Genomic DNA, 23,176 nt, shown 5'->3' on the forward strand with positions numbered 1-23,176 from the left:
TCGCTTTGTTTTGAAATCCAACCATGTCGTTGTTCCCTTCTTGCAGGTTGTCGTATCGACGACCGTCAACGTGGACGGCCACGTGCTGGCCGTTTCCGACAACATGTTCGTACACAACAATTCCAAGCATGGGCGAAGGGCTCGCAGACTCGACCCTTCAGAAGGTACGCCTCCTTATCTGGAGAATGGTAGGCACATATTTTTTTTGTTTTGCATCTTTTGTTTGTTCACCCTCTCTCGCCGTTTCTTCCACATCTTCTCCCATCCTACCGGAACACGCCCTAGTAGCTTCTAGTCCATTAGCGTCTCTAGTTTTTGCCTCCGTCGCTTTCATTTTTTAGACTCTTTAGATCGCTTCTGGTCAACTTGATTGCCGTGTTCGGAAACGGTGTGCGTTGCTTGGTGTATTTTGTATTTCGCAAACAGTTTGACAATGCTCTTCCCGGTCTGCTAATGCACCTACATTTGTCCTAAAAGCTCATGTGGAACATGATCAAATTGCTGAAGAATTTGGCTGTGAGGTCAATTTCCTGTCATTGGGTTCTGCAGATTTAGCTGTGAGAGAGGAGAAACAGGGGGAGGAAGGGGAAAGGGTTTTGGGGGGGGGGGGGGGTTTATAGCGTGTGTGTGTGTGTGTGTTGGGGTGGCGGGGGTGACCTATGAGAAAAACAGAACTTACTGTTTTTCTTCCAACTGATTCCATATGATAGACTGATTGCCTGCACAGCCAAAAGAGAGAAAGAGAGAGAGAGAAGGAGGACCACCAAACCATGGGAAATTCAAAAAGCAAAATGCACAAAACATAACCCCGTGACCTGTACGCTTTCCACTCGCATGAAGGCTTTTTGAAAAGAAAAAAAAAAAAAAAAGAATTAAAAAAAAAAGGAGTGAACAGACGAGAGGCAATTGTGCAAATTGCTTATCTTCACATTTCAAGGGCCAATTATGGGCTGGGCAAACAGTTTATAGACGACGGTGAGTGAACCGAGCTTCTCGACCCGAATGGTTCTACCAACAAAAGCAAATCTAATGTTTAATATATTGACGACGACTAATAAACTAAACTGAATATAAACATATATATATATATATATAAAAAACCAGCAGACAATTAATATATCTTGGTGCACTCCGCCAGTCCTAGCGGGGCAAAAAGCTAATCTATTTGTTTTTGTCTTTATTAATGACTCCTCTACTGGAGAACAAAATCAAATAATTAAAGTCTTGCCCGGAGCACCAAAGTCATTATGTTCGCTGACGTTCTGTTTGTGTGTTTCGCGTTTATGACACGATAGGTGTGGATCGCCTAGCAACCAGTTTCTTAATGAGGAGAGCAATTAAAGAGGTTGAGCCCTTGCCTCCATGTTCCCCTGCTCCCCCGGGACCCTCCCCTGTGTGTATGCGTGTGTGTGTGGATGTATTTATGTGTGTGTTCTTTACAGGTTAACCCAACCCATGCTTTCTTCCGCTCCTCACCACACTCTTCAAAGCATCAGAGTGACACCCTGTAAAAGCGAGAAAAGAAGCGACTGTCAACCGCGCAGTTGAACATGTCTTTTGTCTAATAACTTTAACACACCGTCCCGATGCTCGGCTGCGTGTGTGTTCTACTTCACAACGCCACCCCCGCCTCCTTCTTTCTCCCCCCCCCCCTCTCTCTCTCTCTCTCACTTGCTGTTAATATAAAATGCATCGCAAAAGCAATGGTTCGCTTTGTTTCACGGAGACCCCCGCCGTGTCCAGAAAGGCGGCTTGACACTCGTGGGCGGGCGTTTGGCTTTAAACGCACGCGCACGCACAAAATAGCAAGAGTCTTGCTCCGGAGTTCACTATAGGCGAGAAGCCTCAGATATGTGGCTGGCACAGTGAGTGAGCCTGGCGTGGCTGAGCCAGAGGAGCATCAGTCTCCCTCCCTCTCCCTGCATCATCCGAGCATCTCGCATTGATCAAGAGGTGCTGCCCCCTGTTGGCCCACAGGTGGGATCTCACCATGTGACATTGAGCCTGGTGTTTTTAGCCCTGTTAAAAAACAAAACAAAAAACAAACAGTAATTTTCATTAAAGCGAGCAGAGTAGAGGCCAATAATGAAAATTAAATTATTTGGAAAAATAAACTTTTCGGTGTGTGTTTACCACCAGTCATCTAAATGATTCCTGATATCAAGAATCAAAATTCGAAAATTTAACGGACACTCTGCGGTATTGATTTAATCATTGTGCTCACTGTGTCATATTTCGAATTTCAAACTTCATTTCTTTGATTTGGACTCTCTCGTGTCACTAAATGTTCAAATTACCAGCACCTGCCCTCAAACTCTACTTGACTGATGAAGAGCATTGAGTCAGTTACAAAATGACATCAAATTTAAAGCGAGTGACACCGTTTTCTGGGCCAAATATTGTTACTGTGGAAAAAAAAAACTTGGACGCGATCCAAAAAAATAGCACGATCCGCGCCAAAAAAATCCATAACACCTCGCCCCCCAGCGGGGAACAATAATGCCAATAATTAATCTTGCTGACAAAATCCAGCCCTATGGAGGAGATGGCTATCTACGAACAATTTGGTGCCGATCCAAGTCAGGACTGTCGGGTTTTGGCGGAGGTTCTGCGCGCTTCCGGATGTCATTCTAGGTACACTTGTGCGCATCTGTCATTCAGACACAAATGCGCTTTGCGGTTGCCTGCCACTCAAACGTATAGATTCCAACTTAAAGATGCGTAAACATGCTCACAAATAGTATTTCGCAAACACGGCGTCATGGCCACGCATATACGCACACGCCCGCGAACGTTCCTGAGCTCGCCGTTATAGAGCCCCAGACAATATAGGAGACTCAGCGTAGAGCCTGCAGCGCCTGCCTCATTTGCATGCCAAGTGGCTGTAATGCTGTTAGGGTTTATGCAATAAAGACAAGTGAATCCAGACTGCTGGGCCTAAGAGGAAGAAAGAGAGCGGGGAAAGATGGAGAGAAATGAGTGGAGGAGAGGGAGAGAGAGAGAGAGGTTGAGAGGCAGAGGGATGTAGAGGGAGAGAGTCAAAGGGAACAGATGGCCCAGGGAGAGGTAAAAGGTATAATCCCATCAGCTGCACTATCAACCGACCATCTGGACATCCCACAGCACAATTACAACACATTTCAGCAGGCAGAACAAAGGACGGCTTCACGGGGCTACATCAGACCTGTTTGAGTGTCACAATACCGGAGGCGCGACCTCCCAGGCTCAGATCTGGGATCAGTTTTGACGGCCTCGCGCGGAAGACGGCGGCGGTCCAGGCCGCCGGGACCGTTCGGAGTCGAGACTTTTCGTTTAAAGGAGATTTGGTGGGTGAAAGCAGGTGCGCTTCCTGCGCCGTGACCGAAAGTTTCCACTCCGGCCGCTCTTTGCGGTGGCGATCATCTGCCGGAGCTGGGTGTGGTGGTGGCGGTGGGGAGAAGGGGAGGTTGGGGGGGGGGGGGGTTATTGTGCGTGTCTGTCATCAGATTGCCGGCGCTGACTGTGTAATCCACTTTGCTACGGTCCCCATTCAGCACATGCTGCCCCGCTCTGTCTGCGCATTGAGACGTATGCAAATTTGTAGGCAGAAGGGTGGACGGCTTAGGGCCCCCAGTCGCTGTCTTTCCTCGGGTCGCGCTGTGTTTGTGTGGGTGGGCGGGCGTCAGCGTAGGTGCGTTTGCATGCGCGCGCACGTGTTTGCGCGCGACCGCGGTCGACTTCAGGCTGCAGCTGCCCCCGAACAGTCACAGTCACCATCAGGTCCTCCTCCTCTTCCTGCACACCCTCCGCCCTCCTCCTCCTCCTCCTCGCGCTTGCTCACATCCCCAAAGTCAATTTGTTTACAGTAATTTTGAAGGGTGAATTATTTGCTGTAATCGTCCGCACTGATGAAGGTCAGGCCCTCAGAGGGGGGCCCGGCGTGCCCGCCGAGGGTTGGTCCTCTTTCAGACGGCGCGCTTCGCAATTAAGGAAAGCAAATGTCACTCCTCTAGGCCTCACAAATGAAAATCTGTACGAGGTGATTAGCATGAAGTCAACAGCGCCTGTTAAAGTCAGATTCCCTGTAGTACCGATGTGTGCGCGTGCACTTTATGGGCCGGGAGAGACGGCAAACATGACCCGGACGGGCCCAACAGCAAGGCAAACAAAGGGAGATGTCTTGTCGGAGGTGATCCATACCAACAAGGGGCCGACTGTGATTTACTCACTGGATGGAAAGGATAATAGAGGTTTAGAAGGCCGGGATGAAGAAGAAGAAGAAGAAGAAAAAAAAAAAAAAAAAAGAACCTAGTCGGAATAGTGAGGGAACACATGCGCAATTCATTGTATATTCAAAGATATTGATGGAAATAGATTAAATTTGATGTGGCTGCTTTATGGATAGCTGTCATGCTATTTCTGCGGTAAACACGGGTGTTGCGCCGAGCGCCATATTAAGGTAATGCATCAAATGACAGTGGATGTGAGGCGCCAGATCACTCAAATTAGATTATAATAACAACTCAAGACTGTTGATGTATGGCGGAGCCGTGACGCAGAAGTCACGCCAGATGAAAAGCATTGTAATAATAAACAATATGAAATGGATTGAATCGATCACAAAAACAAAGGGCGTAGGGGGGTGGGGGAGCCTCTGCGTGAATAATTCATGAGCGCGTTCGACGTTATGAAACCTGAAACTACTTCGACGGCGCCCGCACCGTACTGCATATGCAGAACAAAAGGTAATGAAACAACGTGAGGCAGCAAAGCTTGAGCTTGTCATTCCCACTTTAACGGCCTCTATTCTTGACTAATTTACGACGGGGCCTCCAACTTTGAAATCTTACTGTAGACGCGAGCGCACGCCTAATCAATTCCGATGGCTACATTTGCCCTGACACATCATTTGCAACATCAAATCATTTTCCTGGCGCGCCCGGCGTTTAGCCTTTGTGAAGTGAACCATTTGAAGGGTCTGCTTAACTACACCACTCCGGCACGCTGATAAATGATTTTGATTCTCGTGCCTTAAAGGACGAATCCATCATTCTTCACACTGCCCCCTCCCCACTCTTCACCGGGGGGGGGGGGGCAATCTCCATATGTCTCTGTGAGGGCTGAGACGTGGAGGTGATACAGTAACGTGTCTATGTGGAATGGACGGGACGCGTCAAAGCCCGGGTGCTGAATTTGCTCTTCTCTTTGTCTTGGATAAGCAGCCACCCCATGCATCAAGGCTATCAGCCCCAGCGAGGGATGGACCACTGGAGGGGCCACGGTCATCATCATAGGGGACAACTTCTTTGACGGCCTACAAGTGGTGTTCGGCACCATGCTCGTATGGAGTGAGGTACAATGTGGCACAACTTCTATATCGGGGTGAATGGGGGGGCAACTTTGTCTCCAGGCTTCATTATTTTTTCTCTGTTTCTCTCTAATCCAGCTGATAACACCCCACGCTATCCGCGTCCAGACTCCACCTCGGCACATCCCCGGCGTGGTGGAAGTCACGCTGTCCTACAAGTCCAAGCAGTTCTGCAAAGGTGCCCCTGGGAGATTTGTGTACACTGGTGAGTCAAAACCTTTTTTTTTTTTTCCTTCCTTCTAGCCGTCTTGTCTTGCCCCGCCGTGGCGCGGAAAGCCCTCGGCCCGGCGGTAATGAACTAACCAAGGTCTTGCCTGGCTGAATGTAAAATGTGCAAGATCTGCACTGTTTTAAAGTAAAAGGCTGTTTGATGGAGGGCCTTCTAGCGGTGCAACCCGATCCCCCTCTGACCTTCCGTCGTACAAGGTCGCTGCCGAGCTCTGTTAAACTCAAGCTGTCAAGATGACTCATTCTGCCAATTGTCTTTATCTGGATTGATACGAGACAGATCGAGCTTTCGTCTTGCTAATTGTGCCGATTTTGCAAAACGGGGCCCAGAAGGAGGTGATGTTTTTCTGCTGTTACTTAGTTAGGAGGATTACAACTTGAAGCTACCATAAAACCTTGTGGATGGCTGGGGAATGGGACAAATAAGATGGCATTAAATTCCGGTGCAGATGACGTTGCACTTTATTGAATGCCCGTCTAGTTATCGATGCCAAAGACGTTCATTTTTCACTGCTGCTTGTTCTTTTGTTAGCAAGGAATTTGACTACTTGACAGTGTTGCATGAAATTTTTGGAGTGGTGGGGTGTAAAATTTTGATCTTAATTTTATTGACAACACTCGAGTATATGCAAGAAATGCATCCCTGTGAATGTTTTTTCTTTTTTTTTTTCTCGCTGATCCACATTATGATTATTGGTCCCTCGGCAGGAGTCTTCACAAGCCATTCGAGTTTTCAGAAATGAGATTGGTAATGCGAGCTTCGGTCGGGTTTACGGGACCGTTGCGAAAGGCGCGTGTCACGAGACAAACACACACGTGAGGAAGGTGTGCGCCTTTAAAAAAGTAAGGGGATGTGATTATCTTGGCTAACAGAAGGAAGTGGTGCTCTTATCTGTCATCATTGCTGAGGAGACAGAGTGTGCGGGGGTCAGAGCCCGTCTGACCTGGAAGCCTCTGTCTGTTGCAGCTCTGATAGACAGAATGAAACAAGGGTGCGTCAAGCCACTCCGACTAACACTCCCCCCCCCCCCCCACCACCACCACCACCACACCCAGGCCTCAAGCGCAACCCTGGCCTTGAGCAAGGCAGAATTGCAAAGCGGGGGCCGTCACCCCCTCGTCCAGATCCCTCCATCCTGGGGCAGCTGTTTCTCATCAAGACCCTTCCCTCCCTCCGCTTGCTCCCCAGACCCCCACCCCCTCTAACCCCTCGCCTCCTTCAGCCATGCGTCCCCTTCTCCTCCAACCGTGCAGTCTGGCCCGGCTCTCCTGCATTTAACCTCCCTAGCAGGAGCAGAGCAAAGGCCAACAAGGCACTGGGATAATGAAACAGGAGTGTAGTGTGCCCGCAATGGTGCATGTGTGCCTCTTCGCCTGGGAGTGCACAAACTGTGCGCGTGCGTGTACGTGTGTTACCGCGCAGCCTTGAGAAGGTGTATAAGTTAAGACATTAATGGCTTCTATAGCGCTCCGGTGAAAGTGGCAAGTCCCTAAAGAACAGACCCCATTAGTCACAGAGGCTAAGCGGATTGGGATGATTACCATCAGGTTTTACCGAGGAAACGTGTCCCCCTTTCTCTATCTTTGTTGATTTTCTTCTCTTCTCCCCCCCCCCCCCCCCCCCCTTAGTCTTACTCCATCTTCCCTCAGTACTTACTCACTTCCAGTTAGTGTAAGGATACAATTGCCCCTGGAGGCAATGGTGGTACAATTGATTAGTGAATTAAAAGAGAAAGTCACCAATGAGCGGGTCCAGCTCCTCCGCTGCGCCCATCGCTGTGTGGTTCGCAGAAGATTGACACTTGTGAACGACTGCTCGATTCTGCTAATTGCTGGGTTTGCGCATGAAAATTGCAGATGGACTTTCTGCTAACGTCTGACGCTGAATGATACGGTGTGTTGTGGACATCATAAAAAGTGTAACTATCAGTGGCTTTATCGTAACAGCTGGGGATTTAGCGGTCTGCCTTTTTCATACTTTCTTTTCCAAGTTGGCTCTTCTTGCGCCGCCTCCCTAATTGTGGAAATGTAAGTCACCCAATTCAAAGAAATTACCACAAATTACCCAGAGTCAACTCAAATAGCAGAGGGGCACGTCCTCACTCGGGTTATTACCCTGAAACCACTTCCAAAACTCACAATCCATTCTCCGAAAGAGAGCACCCCGCAGTGTCAAATGTTCCTGCTGGCATTTCCTCTTGGACGTTTTTAACGCTAACGAGGCAAACAGACAAAAGGTAGAAAAGTTCACTGGGTCGCAGTTTCCGACATCTCGGAGGCGCGCGCACCTCCCCAAATGTGCGGGCTAATTTACTGTCTTTCCCTTTTACCTTTCAACAAAGTGTTGTCCCTTTGGAGATTGCGAGCTCGTCCTCTGTCTAATCCATGTATTGGTTATCCATTGGTCAGGACAGGACCGGTAGAACTGACTGTCAGCAAGGTTGGAGAAAATCAAAAGGAGAAAGTCCGAGCTGTACCTCGAGTCGATACTTTATTATGGTCTATCAAGCGCTGCAAAGAGAGGAGCTCGGTGTGATCAAGAGGCTTTTTTTCCACCCCTTTTCAACCTCATTTGCAACATTGTAACCTTTTTTTACAGAGCGGTTACTGCACTGTATCAACGAGTAAATCATAAATAAAAACGTGACTGTACAATTTATCCAATTTAATCTCCTAATTGCATCGGAGCTTTTGGTTTTCTATCACGGCCAAGTTTCCACGAAAGCTCCCCCTCCAGGGGTAGCTCCGCAGGCCCGTGGTAATATGGCTCTGCAAGCAATCCTAACACACTCAGCCTCTATTTATCCTAATCAGTGACATCCACATAACCAGGATTGCTTAAAATGAACCCCTTCCGCGCCCTAGAAAACGCACATTTACCGGGACCCCATTTGTCATGGGTAAATTGAGGGTCAGTAAACTTCGCCTGTATCCTCCAGTGGGGATCGAGGACATGCATCATAACGTTAGGAGAGGATGATTGGCGAAGGCGAGCTGTCACACATTTGTCAGGGGGAAGGGAACATTATTTGCTAATTTCCCAAGCTGGGCACTGACAGGGTGCTTCGTCTTCAGACCTTTGGTGACCAGCATGGCTTCTCGGCTATTAGTACAAGTCAAGTGTTTTTTCGCCGCCCCACCCCCCTCCCCCACAGCCCCCTTCTAACTGTAAAGCGGCAGTAATAAGAGGCGCGATTCGTTCGACCTCACAGGCCGGCGGCGCGCTGGTTGAAGGATTTTGGATGGAGCAGATGCCCCATGCAGCGAGCTGCTCTTGCCAGGCCTTAGTTGAGCCCAGACAGCCTTGAGGGCTGATGGATCACAAACTTTACTCGTCAAGGTGACGCTATCGACTCCACTGCACCAAAATCTGACAAAATGGGTATGAGGCAGTCATTCATCAACTTAAGGACAAATAGGTCATGTGTGTTTCATTCAATAGAGGTGGGGATCAGGAAATGTCAGTTCAGTCCGGTAAAGGAGAGAAAAACAAGATGAGGCTCGTGCAGATACTGAGGACAAGAGCTTTTTTTTTTTTTCCCCCTGAACTTTTAAAGTAACTGTCATCGTTGTATTAAAAATGTTCGAGAAATGTTTTATTGGTGGCGTTCCGCTGAAGAAAGTCAAAGCTTGATATAGCGCAAACGACTTGGGAAAACTCAAAATTAATCCTGCTCAACACTTAAAACTTTATGCGGTCTCGGAGACTCCTCGAGTTTTTTATCTGATGAAGCCCCGTGTTGTCCTGTAAATCAGGCCTACACTTAGGTCTCCTCTCCACCCTGCCGACTCTTTGAAGTCTCAGATTCAGCAGCTGATCAGATGTGGAGTTTCCGTTTCATTTCCTGTCTTGGAAGGGTTGGGTTCGGAACGCCATCAGACGCTGCCCGGTGACGGGGTGGGGCCTGCAGCAAAGATATGCCTCTATCAAAGGCATTCAAGAAGGCATGTAAACAGATCCACCGGGGAGGGGGGGGGGAAGAGAAATGCATAATTGCATTTACAATATTATTATTGTAGAAGTTGACTAGGGGGCGATGAACTGCTGCCATAAGAGCGGACTGAACAGGCATTTCTAAAAAGTCATCGGCACAGCCAAGTGGGTTGTAACCAGTTGGCACGAGCCGAGTAGCATGTGTCAAGCCGTGTTATCCAATCGCCATACCTGCCTGTCTCATTACAAGCGGGGTATTTAGCACCGGCTCGGCGGGAGCGGAGCGGACTCCGACTGCCAAGGCAGACGGGCGTCGTTTGAAGGCCTTGTGAGCTTGCGTGGAGCGCGACAAGGTCCCACAGAGGAAGGTCCTTGTGTCCAATTAGGCGGCTGACGTGACACGTGGCCGCACTCCCCCACTGTCAGGCAGCTTGTCAGGTAGGCTTTGAGAAGAACACTGCGGGCATTATTCCACAGGCGTGTTATCAGCAAGTGACCTGTGAAATACGACTCCAGGAAATTGATTGAAATAAGTACTTGGCCATGTATCCTCCCCACCTTTTTTAATACGTCTCTGTGCGAAATGCATTGTGGGAGGAAAATGAAAGCCCGGGTGTATGTTTTCTCCCACACTAAAGGATGGTATTCATTGATTTCATTTTAATTGGACACACTTTTTGCCCCCCAGTGTCGTTGGAGGTGTGTTTCGTAATGGCTCTGAGAATGGATTGTCCTCAGTAAGTCACAGCATCGGTCGCCTGCCACTGGAAAGACAGACAGAGGAGGCAGGGAAGGGGGGCTGGGGGCTGGGGGGGGGGGCTCTTGATAGACGAGGATCTTTCCCCTTCTCGTCCTCCTCCTCTTGCCCCATTTTCGTAGCGATCCACACCCAGCGGGCTCGAAAAGAACTCCACCTCCCTCGCTCCCCCCCTGCCCCCCCCCTCCTCCATTGCTGCATTTTGATTGAAATTCATCGGCAAGTTTATTGAGAAATGAATGAGGGAGGCAGTGTGGTATTGACTTTGGGAGGAAAACACAACTCATCTTGAATGAGGGGGAAAACGCGGTCGTAATTTAGCCGCCATCGATCCGTGCCCCGTCCATGTATTGATCTTCATTTTACAATATTAATTTGCGCTTGCAATCAGCTGTGAAGGGAACCCATTTGATTCCTGTTGGCCGGTAATGTGTGAAAGTCCTCTGTTGTCCTTAGAGAGGTGGCACACATACTTGAGATGTCATTTAAGGGGATTGAACAGGTGTCTTTGGCCCTTTCTCATCATTCGCGAGAAACCAAGGCAGTGCAAAATTATGGATGTGCAATCTGTATCATTGCTCCCTTTTAACCGTGTTAATTACATTTTATCTGTTGCAGGCGCAATATCTGCAGCAGGGTGTAACTGTCTCTGTATTTCCATCTGTATCAGCTCAAAGTTCATGAAATTTCAATGAACATTGATCTCTCTCCATTGATTTATCTTAACTGCAGATCTTTGAAATTTTAATTTCCTGTTCATCTTGAGGCTGCTGGAGGTGGAATCACTCAATGATAACTGGCTACAGTGGATGGAGATGATGTGGTCAGTGTCAAAGCAGATGAGGTTTGCTCTGCGTGGGTGTGCAGTGAAGAATTCCAATTTGGCTTGGTTTGAAACGGTGTTTTCATTTTGCATGCGTGTTTTCTGCCCTCTCGACGCCGCTTTCTCCTGTGGAGTCCAAAAGCATGGCACCTGGATATCCTTTTTTTTTTTTTTTGAAGTCCAACATCCGACCGCCAGTAACGCACAGAGAGAAAGCCGAGTCACTCGTTTTGTGGCTGTCTGCGGGCCCAATAAGATGAGATCTCGGGGTGTGTGTGTTTGCTGACGCTGTTCCTGAGCCACATCCTCCTAACAGATGTGCAGGTGCCTCTGAGGTTTCACTTGCACTGTTTGACAAGTCACAAATGCAATAACACTTGAATGAACTTCTGCCTGTGCTGTTTATCTGTCTCCCCCCCTTTCCAACTCCCACTCCACCTCTAATTTGTGTTAAGGGGAAAGGGAAAAAAAAATAACTGCTCAATGGTGTAGGAGGAGTGGAGATAAGCTCGAAGCAGTTAAGTATAATTAGCGAAAGTAATAGCTGGCAAATGGCAACAAGGCTAGGTTTTTATCTCCTGGAAAGATAGAGTTATCGTAATAAGCTGTAATGGCTGGCAGGAATGCTAGGACGCGGTGCAGGCCTCCATTCAGTCTCATAGACTTAACAAGGAACAATTTCCCTGAAATTTACTGCTTTGCTCCAACATTTCCGTGTTTATGTCCCGATACATGTGCTCGATCCGCCTCCATATGGACCGAGGGCACGCGGCGGCGTAGCGCGCTGCCAACGGCGGCCATGTTGCGCTGGAGAGCAGCGTCGCGGACTCCCCATTTTTAGTACAGACGAAAGCAGCTTTCTGCAGGAAGTGTTCAGCGGGCCGATTAGGGCGCTCGATCAAAACAACATCGGGAAGTGCACAGTCCTGTCTGTGGAATTACACTGGAGCCCGGCCATCGGGCGCTCGTACGCGTGCGCAACATTGAAAATTGGAACCGTTATGGTCGCAGCTGCACAGCGAGTCATGCATTCCATTTCTTCATATTCTGAAACTTGATCATATGCTCGCAAAAGAGCGAGAAGGTCAGAAAACTTTTAAGAAAACAGCATTCCTCAACGACAGAATCACTGGGAATGACAATCTGTTCTTTTTGTAATAATCCGCCGAATTTGACAGATGTGTTCCAATCTAATAATCACGGATATTAAACTGTGGAAAAAGCTCTGTCAAACAATTAAATCTCTTATCTGTGTGGCGAGCTGGGGGGGAAAAACACGGGCGACGTAATTGAACAGATCGTGTAACCTGTCTAAATTTGAACTGTAGATGAGCAACAAAATGAAAATTCTATTAGTCCATAATGTCAACGCCCCCCCCCCCCCTCGCCCCCATCCACCCTCGCTAGCTTGCCTGTGCTCTTCATCTGCTCCACAAAGTATTCAAATGCAAGTCCTGCCTTACCTCCCCGTGTCTCTTTTTCTCTAATTATCCATGAGGTCAGTAAGCAAAATGGGGAAGAAGCCAGGAGATCAATACAAATTATCCCTGAGCAAACCAGTGCTGACAGTTTGAATTGCAGCATATGTTTACCCAAAATCAGGCAATTTATCTTAATATCAGCCGAGTAATGCAGCAGGGGTGAGAGGTCACACAATCTCTCCACCTCATAATTACCCACCTCTAAAACAGGAAAGTGGTATTGATTGGCCGCGGGCCGGGAAGCGGGCGTGACTGGAACGTGCCAGCAAAACACTCCCCCCCCCCCCCCCCCCACGGCCCCTCTAAACAATCCACCACCGCCACCACCCGTATCATAGCTCGCCTCTTCAGCGCACCCCACCCCCTCCTCTTGGCTAGACTCCCCACCCAGGGAAGGATTTATGGGATGTCTGTGGAGGGTTTCATGTTTCCATGCGGCGACTGAAAGCCCTCACAGAGAAGGGGAGCGGGATGGGGGCGAGGGCGTCCACACCCTTTGACCGTATTATGAAAACACATATTGGTCATCTAATTTGCTCGTCGTGTGGCAAAAATAATGACAACACACGTATTTTGCTTTTATAGAACTACTTCAATGGCACTCAGTGGAGTGCAAACGTCCACCAAGGCCAAACTAAATAACCACAGTCATCGATAGCCCACTTCACGCTTTTACCGGATTTTTGCTATTAAAGTTAACGTATTCCTCACTGAAAAATTAAGGGGGGGGGGGGGAATATTTGTAGCTTCAAGCAACTCAGATTTAAGACATTTTTTTACAGACACTTTGATCCATTTTAAGAGGTCTCAATCACTTCTTATTGCAACAAACGAGAGTGGGCGATATTGGCTCAATACAATATTTTAAGAAATGTTGCGATTATATTTTGTCTGCTATCCGAAAGAAGTACAAAACACTGTCACAATGATCGCCGCCTGCACGTACCATCATTCATTCATCATTTATTCACACATGCCCACCTAAATACCATCTGTAGGTGCGGCAAAAATCAAATAATTGATTTAGATTATTATATTTCTGTGGCACAATTGGATTGCAATGCCATTTTTGACGCGCCGGATTTGAGTAGCAAAATTTTTTTATAGCAAAAAAAATTCCACACACACACAGGAAACATTTGATTAATAAAGGACATGACTAAGCAGACAAAACAGTTAAGGAAATATATTGAGAAAAAAAGTTTTACTCAACCAGATTTTATAGAGACTATCACAGAAAAAACATTAATCAAAGAGTCATTTTTTTTCAGCACAAATCACCTCCATCTCTCCAGAACCCATTACCTCATTTTCAAATTTCTTGCTGCACTGAAGTGCCTCCCCCCCCCCTCCCCACCCCCCCATCCTGACTGTTTTGACAGGCAGGCATTTTTGGGAACTCTTGTCATGTTGCTAATTTGAGGATTAAATGCAATTTACAAAGGGCAATTAAGGTCTTAACTTTGAAATTTTAGATTTAAGAACTTTTAAGGATTACCCCGGTTCCTCGATTATTTACACAGCAACGTGTCACGGAGTTTCCTTTGGCCCAAACCCGACACCCCTTTCACAAGGTTTTGTGAAAATCGGATGTCAAGTTTTTGTCCAATTTTGCACGGAAAGCATACCGAGAACGCCGGCGAGCCGAAAAGGAAGCGATATTACGACTTGCGGTGGAAGGAGGAGGCCGTCAACGTGTGTGGCATTAAAAAGTAAAGCCTACAATCATTGTGAAGAAATCAAGATGAAAGAAAATCTTTGCCGAGGACAAAACTGCAGCGCTAAGAATGCGCAGGTATGGCATTCATTACCCTCGGCTGCATATAAGTGCTCAGTATATATCATCAGCGACTCTTACAAGATTATTGACATTGTCTGTGTCTGTCTGCACCGGGTGTACATGCCACGACTATAAAAGTGTCAACTCATCAACTGACAGCCCCGTTTAGCGCTAATGCAAGTCTCCATCAGCTGTCACAAGCATTTGCATGAAATCAATAGCAGATGGCGGTCTGTGTCACCAATTTCATTACGCCGGGGTTGTTACAAAGATCATCTCCATGATAGATGAGAGAGCGACACGCCGCCGCCGCCGCGCCTGACTCTGCCATGTGCGCGTCATATTTACGCTCACATATGTGAGCACTTAAGCCTCGACGCGTTCTTTAAAAGATATCCTCGCCTTCCCGATCACACGAATCAGAAGTCTTTCCGCTGCCATTTGGGCATCATTATCATCGGCAAAGGGACGCGATGCCGAGCCCCTCTCCCGGCCGAAGCGCTCGTCCCGCAGCGCGGCGCTTTTCCGGCTGCTTTCCCAGCATGCCTGGCGGCTCGAGCAGGCCCCAGCTGAGGCGGAGGACAGGAGAGCGTGATGTATCACCCTGAGAGCGCCCGCTGACAGCCTCTGATGATGGATGGCCTGATTATGGAGTGCTTTTTACACATACACAATTTACATCACACTGAGCGGCGGGGTCTGCCGGGGCCACGTACGCACATTCGTTCGCACGCTGCCGGGCAGGTGCCGTGCATGTGTGTGTGTGTGTGTGTGTGCGCGTGCACAAACACATAGATAAGAACAGCGTTGGAAATAACAAAGGAAAGTGGGCAAATTCCTCGCTACTGCTTGTCATGTACGATCAATACGGCAGATCAATCCTTTATTAAGGGGGACGACGGCGTTTGTCCGCTTGGTGCGGCGGGGCCTTTTGTCGCTTTCGGGACGCATGATGACCTGCCAAATTAGATTTCCAGCAGTGCGTGTTACTCAGGTGAGCCGGGAAAATGAGGCTGCATATTACTGTACTCGCAGGCGACGCGAGATCCTTGCTATCGATTAGCATCCTTGCGTCGGCCACGCTTGAACAGGTAATTGCTGCGTTTGATCACGCTCTAGCTGGCAATTACTGAAGCCGGGGCTTCTGTGGCCAAGTGCGGGAACAAAGGTACAGTGAGTGTACGTGTGTGTGTGTGTGTGTGCGTGTTGTGTATTTAGATGAGCGAGGACAAAAGGAAGCAGGAGCAATAAATGTTCGTACTGCGACTTCGTGCCTTGGGTACGGGCACGCGTGCGTACGTTTGGCGCGCTTTTGCTTTTTTTTTTTTTTTTTTTGTGATGTCGAGCAGGTTCAGCGAGCTGTGCCGTGTTAATGCTGAAATTACACGCTGAGTAATGAGTGATGGGCCAAATTACAGGCTGAACAATGAACAGGGGCAGGCACTTCTTATTAGTCTCCATAGAAAGCCATTGATTTATGAAGCGCCTCGCTCGGCGGAGTTACTCTCCTGAAAATGATATCTACATTGAGAAGTGATGTTCTCTATTAAGTCGTTCCTTCCCCCTTTTGCACTGCTCTACTCCCTCCCCTCCTCGCCTGGCCCTGCCTATGAGCGTACACATGATTGTTTAGAAGCAGGCGGCGCTGTGAGGAAGCCTTCAATTACCCATTAGGACTGTCAGACATAAAGCGACCCCGCTCTCACCAAAGTCTTGGTTATGATTCATTTACTTTGTGCCCCCTGATTCATCGCCCAATATGCCCCACGCTCCAGATTACTATTTGAGGGGTGGGGAAAGATTGATGGCTCCGTGGGATCCGCCGCCGTATTTCACGGGCGCTCTGTTGCGGTACAGATGGCGGAGAAGTGTGAGATGACAGCGGCTTATACTAGATCAATGTGTGGACAGCCTTTCACAGATTATTAAAGCTCTGTTAGATTAAAAGAGCCCCCCCTCTGTAGTTTAGCTGTAGTCAATATTCTACAGTAGATAAAAAAAAAAAGGGGGGGGGGGTACCTCGCAAGGATCTCGGCACTGATGTAGGTCATCACGGCTCTTAATGGAATAACACTCTGTGACACGAGTGTCACAAGTAACTGTGTCATTTTCTACCGCCACCCACGGAGCGCCCGCTTTTCTTTTTTTTTCATGAAACGATTTGACACCCCTGAGGTTTTGTTGAAATTAGCCATTCTGAAATGACTTTTGTACTGTAAACGCTAACAGATTGCTCAATTACATTCTTCCTGTCTGTGTAAAAAAAAAAACCCAAAACGCGACGGCTCGTAACGCTCGACTCTCCCCTCTCGCGCAGCCCTGAATGAGCCCACCATCGACTACGGTTTCCAGAGGCTGCAGAAGGTCATCCCCAGACACCCCGGCGACCCTGAAAGGCTACCAAAGGTCAGTCCGCTGTCTCCGAAAAACTCGAAGATGTGAACTGGGAGAATTAAACAACACGACACGACCACGAACGCGGCGCTTTAAAAAGGAACAGCTTTGCTTCACATATGTGGCTTAGCCACTAGCCAGCGTGGTAATTGCATTGGTTTAGTGTGAGGAGAGCGGCGTAAACTCTCTGTGCGGTAAAATAGCTCAATCAGGCGTTTTCCTCTCCAGTAGTCTGTGGAGATGGTAATCTGGTCAGAAACGACGTCTGCGCCCTCATTACCCCGCTCATGTTTTCCTTTCATTTTCTGCAGCTCGATTTGGTTTAATCTTTTGTTTACAGAACCCTGTGCCGTAAACCCCTTCGTCTTACTGCCGCTAATAGACAAAGACCGCGTGTTATTATGCTTTGGCTTTCTTATTGTTTTCTTTTGAACCCGGGCGAAGCGGTTGAAAGCCCCGTCGGGTCTGAGATGCTCTTGTGTGGCGCACAAACGGGTGGGGGTATTGACGCCACTGCGCGAGAACAGGAAGATCATTCTCCCGCTGAGACAAAACTCTTTGACTCTTTTTACACTTTTCTTTTTAACCGTCCTTGATTCTCTTGCGCCTTCCATTTCCGATTGATAAAATCTATCTCTGCGCTGTCGCTAATTGCTACCATGCCGCCAAGCATTTCGGTGACTGACGTTCCAGATGTGTCAGGCGTAATAATATGAATGATTAGTCCATTCAAAAGCCCTCGGCATGTCGTCAAGTGGCGGCCACCTTAGAGTTTTAATAACACTGTAAAACCTTTGAAGACCTTATCTATGAAAACCCAGCATGCACCACAGCAATATCATTAACGTCCAACGGCCAATTTAATAAAGACCAGACTGTGCGGTCGCGAAAGACGTTTGACCGAGGCAAGGCGGCGAAGTGGAGCATCGCAGCCAGTCTCCGTGTCGCTATATGAAGTGTTTCAATTAGAGTCGGTCCCCGCAGAGACAGGACACAACACCTTGACATGAAATGCGACTCTAATTTTAGCTAGTAAACCCCGACTATAAGCTAAAGCGCCTTTAACATCCACTTTCTTTAACTCGGCGGGCATTCCTGGTCAATGCGGCTGCACTATTTCTGTTCTATAAAGTCACAGTGTCTTTGCGAAAAGACGGGCACATTGTTAAACACAGCTTTATTACGGAGAAAGCAGACTTCTTTCCATGAATACAAAGTGTTGTTGGCAGTGAGACAGCTCTTGACACCGGACCCGAGATTAGTTTCCTGGGCGCGTGTGTACTTAATATAGCACGGTCTCCCAGCCTTTGCATGAAACAATCACAGAGTGAGATGAAACCCTGCCCTTCCAATAAACAACATAAATATTTGATTTGCTCTCTAATGGACCCAAATATGGGGTTCAGGGGGCATGTAAATGATCCCACCAAGTGATTCGTCATTGTTAAGCTTGCCATCCGAGGGTCAGCGCTGGGGGTCAAAAGCTCGTTCCCAATAAAAGAGCCGCCGGCGGCTGCGGGGCTTGCGTGTACATTCGGAATGAGAACAGAAACGGCATATAGAGAGCGGCCATTACTGGGTGCAGGTGAGGTGAGGGAAACTCTATAAAAAGGAGATAAAGCTGAAGGACGCGAGCTGTGCATTAGCGGAAAGGCAAATCGACACCCAGCCCACTCACCGCCACACCCTAACCCACCACCAGCCCATGACTTCACCCTCCAGTTGATAATATTACTGCGCTATTGATTTCCACCAGCCTTCTCTCTGGGACCAGTAAGACACGTGGTAATTGTAAAGAGACAGAAAGCCAATATGGGAGTGCTCATGGATAGCGAGGGATGCACGCTAATATTGTTGCTACACAGAGGGGAAGGGAAAAAAAAAAAAAAAAAAGAGCGAGACAAAAAAACACGGCGGGAGCGCGGCGGTGGGGAGGGAAGCTGCCTCTGATTGAAGTTTACCTCGTAATTCTAAGACAACATCGTAGATGACAGCCTGACCCTGTGGGAGGAGTGCAGATATAAAAATTCAATGCAAAGTCCAGGGTGAATATGAAAGTAATAAGTGTGAGCAGTCAAGTGATGAGAAAGGAGATTGGTTTGCGGGCATTGCGTTAAGTGAAGAGAGACTTTGGAATTCACCCCCCTTTTTAAGATCTTGTTATAAAACAATTTTCTATTCATAATATAAAAAAGACAATTTATAATACCATTTTGTGCCCTCTGGCAGTAATGGACAAATAGACTGGATATCACATTATATCACACTCAATTTCTCTCTTCTGTAACAAATTAGATTCATTATGAAATTAAAAGTGGAAACTCAATATTGTTTTATTATTAAGCTGATTGCTTTGGATTCTTTACTTTCCCCCCCAAAATGAGGATAAGCTCATTCTTTTCCAATTCCTGGCGAAAATATTACAAATGTGCTCATGTCAAGCAATTACCCATGTATTTAAATGAATCTCTCTTCCTGTGCTCTTTGAAGTACCTTCATCTAATGGCCCTCCGCTTCTAAATGCATTCATTACCTCGGGCGAGAGCTAACAGAGTAATTGCCTTACAGTTTTATAATGGCATTAGCACTCCAAGCTACATAACCTAGGCCCTCTTTTATGAACTGCGATAATATAAATACAACATCCATGTTAATCTACTGCTGGAAGAATCACGTTTGGGCTGTTTTAGACCCCCCATTTCCCGCTTGTTTTACGACAACGCGTCGTTTGTTATGACTTCCCTTCCGCGAGACGCCGAGTGAAAGCGGCTTCTAAATCTTGGGTGATCTGTCATGTGAGCGGCCCCATTTAAACAGTTGTTGAACACGAGACCTTTATGCAAAGCGAGGCGAAGAACAGCAGAAATCGGTCACGCGTTTGTCAGCGAACAAAAGAAATCATTTGAGGCCTTTAATTGTTTCAATTTAGCATGGCGTGTTCTGATATGTCTCCATGACATGAAAGCCAATTACACTTATTCTGGAGTAGCATTCAGATTTACATGGAAATGCCCCCAGAACACTATTCCGCGCTAATCGTATTCACAGCGTGAGCTGATCCGCATGAAGGCGCCTCGTCAGAAGACAACAAACTTCGTCCTTGATTGGGTGCAGCACTTCTCATCATCCCCCGGATATGACTGGGCTGCCACTTAAGCGTAGCCCTGCCAGTCGGCTCGGTTAGTTAAGACACCACGCGGTAAACGACAGATTAAGGATGAGAGGCAATATCGTTTCCTCTCCTCCTTTTTTTTTTTTTCCCCACCCTTTTCCCAAGCTGTCCTTATGTCACTGCTGCAAAGTGCCATATGGACAAGGAGCGGGAGGACGTTTTTACAGGGAATGAAACATGGCTTGCGTGCGAGACGCTCTTAATTGCTTTAATTGTTGCTTAAAATTGAGAGCCATGTAGGAGAGCTTGAAATATGATAGAATAGATTATTGGTAATTATTAACTGCAGACAAAAAGGGAAAGAAAGCCACTTCATCTCACTCAGCGAGCGCGAGGAAAAAAAAAAAATCTGTTCTGCCTGATGAGAACACATCAAGACAGCTGGTCCTCTCATTTAGCCTACCTGCCTCACGACAACCATAATTCTTTATTTGTATGCAAACTAGATGCATGCAACGTTGAGCATACACACCAATTTCAGAGGTAAATGCCCATTCTAAGAACCACCCATCCGGTAACTTGGGGTGGATTAAGCGATATGTTTCTATAAGAAAGCATGGCGTATGCTGGAAGTGGCTTCTACAGTGATTCATCTTGATAAATCAAGGGGTGTGCTAGATATGCTCCTCGGGATGAAAGGAGCCGTAAACACGCGCCGGCGCACACACTACATACGCCGCGCCTGGCGAACGCAGGCCAAGCGTTGGGAGGGCCGCCGTTTGAAGGCACCGAGGCTGTGTTTACATTCATTTACGGCAGCTGCCGTCTTAATCCCGCGCCGCGATTGCCAAGCGATGGGACACTTCAGACAAATTACCGAGGCCCGTGAAAGAAAACACAGTGAATGTGGGAAGAAAACAAGCACCATCTGAGATGTTTCTGCTGACAGATTTGCATTGCTTTTAAGCGAGGTTCTAAGAGGCCGGTCAACAAATCTCTGCTCTACAGCAGGTGACAACAAGCGAGCGTTTTTTTCCGCGACGCGGGCGGCAGCCGCGCCCGCGACTCGCCTTTGTCACGTTGAATGCACTCGAAAAGGGACAAGAGGGGTTTGCCACGAGCATATTGCCTCCTGTATTATAAAAGCAAAGAGAGCAGTCTGCTTGCTTGAGAGGGATTTAATTGTAAGTGGCGAATTCAAAAAGAAGATAAAGACACGACAAGCGGGCCAAACCCCGCCACCTCGCCCGCAGCCCGGAACGGAGCGGGACCGACGGGATCCGGGGCCAACTCGTTTTCACTGTTAAGAGCCAAAGCAACACAGCTAATCCGCATTGTCAAGCGGGGGCAAGCGTGCAGACATGGATAAGACCACATCCTGAGCATCCGTGTCCCCAAGGCACAAGCACCCAGCTCCTGCTGGATGGGGAAGTCATTTGTGAAGTCCTTTGCAGCAGCCAGTCAAAGAGGTTAATTGAAAAATTCCTTAATGTCATTACAACAGAACTAGATTAACCCAGAGCTAATTCACTTTATTGTTCTGAGAAGAGGGGCTCCGGCGCTGAACTCTGGAAGCCCAGAATCAGACGTGAGGTGTTGTTTTTAAAGGACTATGCCAGTTTAATTAAGATAGGGAACATTATTCACCGCTCTGCATGGATGGGAGGAGTAAAGTGGTGTGTAAATGAAGGCATGGGGCCTCTTAAAAAAAACAAAACAAAACACCGCTCTTCATTTTGGGTGGCCAGGAAAGCCCGACACCGGCTGCTGTGTAATGTTTCTGATCATTTTCATGACTCTGTGGACTCTTCCACAATTTTCTCATACTCCCCCTCCCCCCTTCATCAGGAGGTGTTACTGAAGAGGGCGGCTGACCTCGTCGAGGCCCTGTATGGGATGCCCCACAACAACCAGGTCCGTATCCGCGCAGCTGCACGCTTAAATAAATGAGAAATTCACCGAGAGCATCACCATAGGGCATTTTCGCACCACTATATCTGGAGCGAGATGCGAGCTCAACCATATAGCCGTGAAGCAGCCATCAAAGCGGACGCACAGCTTTAAAAAAGGAAACTCAAAAACCTTTGCCTTCACTCTCGGCGCTTCTCAGGAGATCATTCTGAAGAGGGCAGCTGACATCGCCGAGGCCCTGTACAGCGTTCCCCGCAACCACAACCAGATCCCCTCTCTCGCCAACACAGCCTCCCACGGCATGATGGGAGTTAACTCCTTCAGCAGCCAGCTCGCAGTCAACGTGTCTGAGTCACAAGGGAACGACCAAGGTATGTGATGTGCTGCCCGGTGGCTCCCAAACATGTGGTCAGGGGTCTCCGGGAGGGAAATCAAGTCTACATTTTCTTCTGCGCTCATTAAAGCGATAAAATGGATAAAAATCCACATTTCTGAATAACTGCTCCTACTCCACAACAATACAGGCCGTTAAAGGCCCCAATTAAGTTCAAACCTCTGTTCTTATTAAAGTGCCATCTGCAGTACGAGCTGATATAAAACAAAATATTTGATTGCCGCTGTAAATTTCACTGGTAAAGGCACCGTGAACAAACCGGGCTCTCTTTACCCTCACCCGCCCCTTCCTCGTAACGCAGTGGGCTACAGCCGGAACACCAGCAGCGTGTCCCCCCGGGGCTACATCTCCAGCAGCACCCCGCAACAGTCGAGCTACAACACCGTCAGCAACAGCATGAATGGCTACGGCAATGCCGGCATGAACCTGGGAGTGCCAAGCTCCCCGGGGTTCCTCAACGGATCCTCTGCCAACTCCCCATATGGAAGTGAGTAGCTTGCCACCGTCGCCCGCCGCCGTAGCACTAAACCGCCGCTGATTGAATTCCAGGCCCCACTTTCGTTTTTCGCCTCAATGAATCATCTGCCACGGGGTTAGAACATTGCCGCTACTGCTAATGGCGGCTCGCCCCAAGTGCTTCTCGGAACATGCATAGTTGAGATTAAGACCTTTTTTTTTTTTTTATTGATTTCAACGTGATATGCAATGCTCGAAATTGGACTTCAAGCCACTGGTGAGCGGTTGGCAGGTTTTCCAGTTCAATCGTTCAACTGTGAATTCCGACGCCGGTCTCGGGAGGTGAATTTTGGAAACTTCAGCCACAAGTCACATTCTTCACCTGCTAATCCACACAGTTAACTCACGTGAGGAGGATATTTTGTTACTAATTAGCGGGATCACACAAAAGCTACTTTCCATGAAACTGTGTGGGCTGCTACCCATTTCTTTTTCACACTGAATCTTTTTTTTTTTTTTTAATCAATTGATGCATTGATTTCAATGACAATTTAACAAA

General features: G+C 47.9%; 2 protein-coding genes across 7 annotated transcripts in view; one reads left to right on the forward strand and one right to left on the reverse strand.

Moving 5' to 3' along the window:
• ebf3b (EBF transcription factor 3b) overlaps positions 1-23,176 on the forward strand; it is a 118,415-nt gene that overhangs the window by 88,098 nt on the left and 7,141 nt on the right. For 2 of the 6 annotated variants that reach the window (XM_061836982.1, XM_061836985.1), the window contains exons 13-19: positions 47-188; positions 5,202-5,332; positions 5,426-5,552; positions 16,668-16,756; positions 21,705-21,770; positions 21,967-22,138; positions 22,463-22,648. In XM_061836982.1, the coding sequence (XP_061692966.1) occupies positions 47-188; positions 5,202-5,332; positions 5,426-5,552; positions 16,668-16,756; positions 21,705-21,770; positions 21,967-22,138; positions 22,463-22,648 (913 nt within the window). Of the gene's footprint in view, positions 1-46; positions 189-5,198; positions 5,333-5,425; positions 5,553-16,667; positions 16,757-21,704; positions 21,771-21,966; positions 22,139-22,462; positions 22,649-23,176 lie in introns of all 6 variants that reach the window. The other 4 variants (XM_061836983.1, XM_061836989.1, XM_061836984.1 and 1 more) reach the window with 2 other exon arrangements.
• Positions 1-23,176, reverse strand: part of mgmt (O-6-methylguanine-DNA methyltransferase) — a 135,422-nt gene that overhangs the window by 20,801 nt on the left and 91,445 nt on the right. The window lies entirely within an intron of this gene.

The sequence above is a fragment of the Syngnathoides biaculeatus genome, chromosome 12, assembly GCF_019802595.1.
Source record: "Syngnathoides biaculeatus isolate LvHL_M chromosome 12, ASM1980259v1, whole genome shotgun sequence".
NCBI lineage: Eukaryota > Metazoa > Chordata > Actinopteri > Syngnathiformes > Syngnathidae > Syngnathoides > Syngnathoides biaculeatus.